This window comes from Lepidochelys kempii, chromosome 15 (genome assembly GCF_965140265.1).
Source record: "Lepidochelys kempii isolate rLepKem1 chromosome 15, rLepKem1.hap2, whole genome shotgun sequence".
NCBI classification, from domain to species: Eukaryota; Metazoa; Chordata; order Testudines; family Cheloniidae; genus Lepidochelys; species Lepidochelys kempii.
Genome location: NC_133270.1, coordinates 1,323,440 through 1,329,439, shown reverse-complemented (window position 1 = coordinate 1,329,439; position 6,000 = coordinate 1,323,440). Strand labels below are relative to the sequence as shown.

Below are 6,000 nucleotides of genomic sequence, written 5' to 3'. Positions count from 1 at the left end.
TAAACTTTATTCACCTTTATTTATATATTTAACAATTCTAAAGTATTTACTTCTTGCTTTGACAAAAATGAAAAATATAGGAGCACTTTACTCCTCCTTAGGAGAGAAGGGTTATATATACAGCTATGGAGAGATCTTGGTTCCCCCTTTACATACAAAGAAAAATAATATTAATAAAAAAGTGCTTCATTGATCAAAAAAGACTAAGCTGCAAGCATTTATTCACACTATATATCACATACCCAAAAAACCCGTATCATAACCTCTTGGCACCTGTCATTAGGAACTGCAGAGTCTGACTTATTCCTGACTCTGCACCACAAAATGACACAATGTTAATGTGTAGAACTACACCATGTCCACTAAGGTCAAGCTTCTAACCACCAACCTCAAAGGAAAGCCAGCAAGATAGGAGCTGTATATTACCCTGGTTTCTGTTGCAACCTTCTCAGCTGTACCAGGAACTGTAACCGCTGTAGCAGTTCTAGTCAGGATTTTTACTGCATTTTCACAGGAATAATTCATTTTTGATAAAACTCAAATTGGAGACTCTAGATTTTTCTTTGCTTTTCCCCTGCTGATGATTTCCAAGTGTTTCAAAACAGTACTAGGAGCAAAAGAGCATTGTCACCAGACATCCTGCCCGCTAAGCACATCTGTGCTAAACCAGCATCTTGGAACATTCATTTTCATCTTGTAAATCTTCAGCTTACACTGAAGCGGTGTGGAAAGTTCAGGCATCAAGAATAAAATATCTTGACAAGTCTTTCCCCTAAGGTTCTACCAGGTATTCAGAGATGCTTCTCTCTTTTATGAAATTCACTCTAGGAGTTGTCATTTTGATGTTCTACTGAAGGCAAGTACCCCTCTAGCCCAAGACCCATTATAATTCCTTGCACCTTTGTACTCAAAAACTTTTACATACTCCAAGGGAATCTGTTCTACTTGAACATGTCAGAAGTAGAAGCTGTCACAGCTTACCCTAGACAATATATTATACATTATAAAGTACTTTTCTTCCTTTTCCAAACTGCATTATGCATACTGTATCAAAAGGAAAAGGGTACGTGTGGGTACCAACTGTTCTCATTTAGAAATAGATATTCAAGAGACTCACAATTTAATGAGGTGATTTAAAAAATTGCTTTCAAATTAGGGGGGGAAATCCATGATTTGTTTTGGTTCTTGATTAGATGCTTGATCAGGATTATCATGTCTAGAGTATACAGATCACAGAATGAAAAGGAGGAAATGTGCCACAGACATGACAAGCATCAATGTACTTATTTTCACTGACTGGCAGCCTCAGGCCAATGAAATTTTACTCAGCAAGATATCACAGTTGCTTTGAAATCTCTCATTAAAGTGTGAGTTTGATCATCAGTGTGACATTCAGTCTATGTTTGAATGCACCACAGAGAGTGCCCGATCAACGAACCAGCTCTGCATTCTGGATCAACTATTCTAAAAAAATGGGACAAGGGTAGTAGTTTAAAGGTCTCCTCATTTCCCCAACACGGCTTTCTTTATGATGAGTTACATTTACAGAACGTTAAACCAGTGTAAAACCAATCCTGAACAGGAAGCCATTTGATGCCCTTCCCTTTCACTTCCCTCAAACAAGCACACACTTTCCTTTGCCAGAGGTGCCCAGGTGTTTCCACTCAAAGCCACAGCCGGCTTGGCTAACAGAAAGAAAACACGTGGATTACATATGTAAATACAGAGCCGCTGAGCATGGTAATGGGCGACTGATTCCCCTTTCATGCCGTGAGGCTAACTAAATCCGCTCTAAGAACAGAGGGAGAGTGCTTGCTTGGGAAAGAGAGTCCCATTTTTTCTAGCAGCAACAGGTTCCCAAACAGCAGTTTCTTGTTTGGAAGTAATAGGAGTGACTGAAAGCACTAGCACTAAATTACCACTCTGCCTCTGGACTGAATCCCCTCCTCTCCTTTCCTCCATAACACTGAGACGTCTGTCTGCAGCACGGTTCAATAGTGGCGCAGCTAGAAGCATGAGGGAGACCTGGTCCCAGCCCCTTTCCCACTTCCCCAGTCTTTCAGAAAAACAAAAAAACATATTATATATATATATATATATATATATATACACACACACACACACATATATATATATATATACACACACACATACACACCCCCACACCCCACTAACAGGATAAAAAGGAAAGGGGGGAATAGCTGGAAAAGAAGAATTCCACAATCCAGTGGTATGTCCTGGAGTTCTGTCCCTCTGAGCAGTGATCCATGCCCAAACTCCAAAGTGCACGGCTTCTCCAGTCCCACCAGCCTCTGCCCACTAAGCATGTCTGTTTAGGAGAAGAGTCAGCATGGCCTCTTTCACCCTTCCGTCTAGGCTGGAGCTTCAATTTGAAGAGGCAGCAATAGGTTTATCCAGTTCAAGGTCAAGGCTGGAACTACTGGGATGCAAGCTGCTGTAGCAAGATTTGCAGACTCTGCTGGGTTCAAAGAGCTGTTGACTGGGAACTGGCACCTTCTGGTTACAGCAACTGGAGCAAAACACATTCCCACAATTCCTTGGATCAAGAACAGAAAGAGAGAAGAGAAATGGAAGAAAAAACAATTAGAAGCAACTTGATTTAGGGAGACAAGTTCTAATATTACAGTATGCCTTTTCAGGTGAACTAAGTGCTAGTGAAAGGGGTCAGACTGATAGCTCTGGAGACTGCAGTTATTCTCTAGACAACAGAGTGCAGGCAGAGACAGGGCAAGTTTCCCCTTCCAGCCACACCTGTGTTTCACCCCATGGGACCACCTCTAAAGATGATAAGAGACTGTCTCCAATTTGGGATCCAATCACTGGCCTCTACTAAGACTCAGGTACTTTTGGAATTTAACCCCAAGTGACTTAGGCAGCTAAGTCCCATTTTCAGTGGGACTCCAGTGCCCAAGACTGCAGCTGCACCAGAGAGTTTACAGGTGCGGAGCTGCACTGATGTAGCTTGCACAGCTGTAAACTCCCTAATGTGACCCACCAACAGCGCTGTCTACACCGGAGCTTAGGTCGGTGTAACTTACATCGTTCAGGGGCCGGGGAGCTTTTTCACACACCCCTGAGCTATGTAAGTTACACCGCAGTAAGTGCCAGTGTAGACACAGCCTAAGTCACGTGACTTTGAAAATTTTACTCCATGTTCAATTGTGGGGTGCACTAGGAACTGGACTGAGACCCCCAACTCAGTGGAAGAAGGCCAAAGAGCTGTTGGATGGTGAAGCTTTTGTTTACTACCAGTCTTGTCCATATTTGAAACAGTGACCTAAAGGTGAAAGGCTCCATGTCCTCATAATTCTCTAACCCTACAGTATTCCTTTCTGGTAAGTGAGAGTACAAAGGGGTAACTAAGCCTTTTTTCTTGTTTCTCACACGTATATGCTTTGGAAGATTTAAGTATAGGCCAAATAAAATAGGATAAAACTTTAATAAATGTAGTCTACCCACTACCCCCAAGATCCAATAAGGATCTGTGCTGCAGTGGTTGTAGCTCAGCGGAACCATAGCAGCATCATACTTCTGCACACAGAAAATGTGAATATCAACCAGAACCATGCAAAGCCATAGGATAAGCAGCCGTGTATTCCTTGGGATAAGCAGCCGTGTATTCCATGCTTAGAAAGTGACAATAACAATGCAGCAGAACAAGCAGTCTTATTCACATTCCTGTCAGGTGTCAGTTGGCAGAGGCATGCTGGCTCATGCACCTCAGGGGAGTCATGGATAAATTTGGAAACTTGAAAATGATTAAGTTCTTCACCCCCACCTCCATCCGCCCAAATCCTGGCTCTGATCGTTCTAATCTGATGACCACTATAGTTCACAACCCCTTCCCTTCACAACTAGGCAAGCATTATTAAGGTGTTAGCACTGTACTTCAGGGACCTGAAGTTTTCAAATTCTACACAGAAGCTTCCAGATTTTATCTGCTTGGCTTATGTTTTTCTCATTAACTCATTGGAGTTAGGATGTTGTGCCCTTGGGGGCTTATGGGGGGAGATCTTGATTTCCTGCTGCCAAGAGACTGATGGGCAGAAAAGTCTGCATGTGTCTAGCAGCCTTGATTAATCTTTCCAAGCCAGGAGACAAGATTTCCTGATGCCAGTAACTGGTGCAGTGACAGACAGCAAAGGGAAATCCCATTTCTCACCTCAATGGGCTAATTTCTCCAGCTGTGCACAGCAGCTTCTGGTTATAAAGCTCTAACTTTAGCACTAGGAAACTCCCTTTGGCTAGACTCATACACTGGGTTTTGAAGTCTTCATACGGACTCCATTTGAAACTGCTATTAGAAAAAACTGCAGGAGTGAAAACAGTTTCATGCACTGCAATACCGAGAAGCCCGGCAGGAAAGCAGTTTGGATATGCTACAGCTCTGTTGCAGAAAGGACAATTATCCAGCAGAAACTTACTTTTGACAGACTAGAACAAAATGGGTTTCTGGAGAAAAGCAGCAAACCATTTTTTTAAATTTATTTGTTTAGATCAGCAGCTTGCCTCACACACCTGATCTGTTTTCTCTTAGGATTCTCCCCCTAATTCCTGAAGGGCCAGTAGAACCTGTCACACTGTGTGCCTTGTACTCTGCTAGAGGTTCATTCAATCTCATCCATCTTTCCTCTCTAACAGACACCAGAGGCTCAATGGAAAAGGTCATATTCCTCCTCTGAGAGACAGACACCAGAGGCTCAATGGAAAAGGTCATATTCCTCCTTTGAGAGACAATCTGACTTTTGCTTTCCCAAAATCCTGCTACCACTCCCACCTTCTCTCGCCAAGTAATGAGCATCTACCCTTACCCTTCCTCCACCAGGTTCTACTTACTGCTTTCCCTGAGGCATTTTTTACTACTGCTAAAATGTCACAGCCACACCAGAACTCTCCTATATTATTCACACTTCACAGAATACTCAGACATACAGGAAAAGGGTTCAGAATAAACTGGTAACAACTAAATTTGTAGGCTGCTCCCTGCAATTAGAAGTGAAGCATTCACAGATTCCAAGCCAGGGGGAACCATCGTGATCATCTAGTCTGATCCTCTGAATAACCACTTGTAGATCTCCCCCAAAATAATGCCTAGCGCAGATCCAATCTTGGTTTAAACATCCAATCTTGATTTAAAAATTGTCAATGAAGGAGAATCCACCATGACACTTGGTAAGCTGTTCCAAGGGTTAATTACTCGCACTATTAAAAATGTATGCCTTATATCCAGTCTGAATTTGTTTCTTTTTCTCAAACAAATGACTCACGAAGTGGGGGTTAGTTTGAACTGTGATGTGGATTACGTAACAAAAAACTGAGTCCTAAATGCCTTTCTGTGGAAAGAGCTGCCTGATCAGAGTCATATGAATCTAAACACCTGACAGGCTGCACTATCCACCCAGGGCTCATTTCTGGTGTTTTCTGGACAAGTGAAGAACAAAGATGAGGGGAAGGGGGAAATAAAGTTAGTTTGGAGACGTTATCAAAGAAATGCAGATAGACAACAGACAGAGGCTGTTGCAAATGCTCACCAGGTTTGATCAACACGTTCAGTGTCCCTGCAGGGAGGGGAGAAAGAGCTCAGAGGGGAAACTAGTAAAAGACGCAAATGGTGCCAACAAGGGACACTGAAGTTTCTTTAACTTGCTCAAGGGTACAGAATATGTGGTTTTCAACCTCATTTTTGCCCTCACAGGGACAGGGTGAGCAGGTCCACCCTGTGCAGCAGGATTAATGAAACATTAAGATACGAAAACAACTGATCTTCTTGTTGTAGGTCACTTATTTCTTACTAGTCCCTTGAAAGCCGTCTCAACCAATATGGGTAGCTTGTTCCAAACAGGTTGGAAACACTTAGAATGTCATGCAATGCAGGAACTAAATGGCAATTTGCAATAAAACTTGAATCCTTGAAGTGATTATAGTTCCCAGGGTCCTTAGGCGTGTCCAATGTGTACATACTGAACAGGAGCCCTCTAG

The 6,000-nt window shown here is 42.6% G+C and overlaps 1 protein-coding gene across 12 annotated transcripts in view; it reads right to left on the bottom strand.

Annotated features, from left to right (window-relative positions):
- The window catches only part of MTMR3 (myotubularin related protein 3), a 241,690-nt gene continuing 235,690 nt past the window's right edge, over positions 1 to 6,000 (bottom strand). For 9 of the 12 annotated variants that reach the window (XM_073313592.1, XM_073313591.1, XM_073313593.1 and 6 more), the window contains 2 exons: positions 5,553 to 5,579; positions 1 to 2,557 (listed from right to left, as the gene is read on the bottom strand). In XM_073313592.1, the coding sequence (XP_073169693.1) occupies positions 2,386 to 2,557; positions 5,553 to 5,579 (199 nt within the window). In that variant the 3' untranslated portion in view covers positions 1 to 2,385. The remainder of the gene's footprint in view (positions 2,558 to 5,552; positions 5,580 to 6,000) is intronic. The other 3 variants (XM_073313596.1, XM_073313599.1, XM_073313601.1) reach the window with 2 other exon arrangements.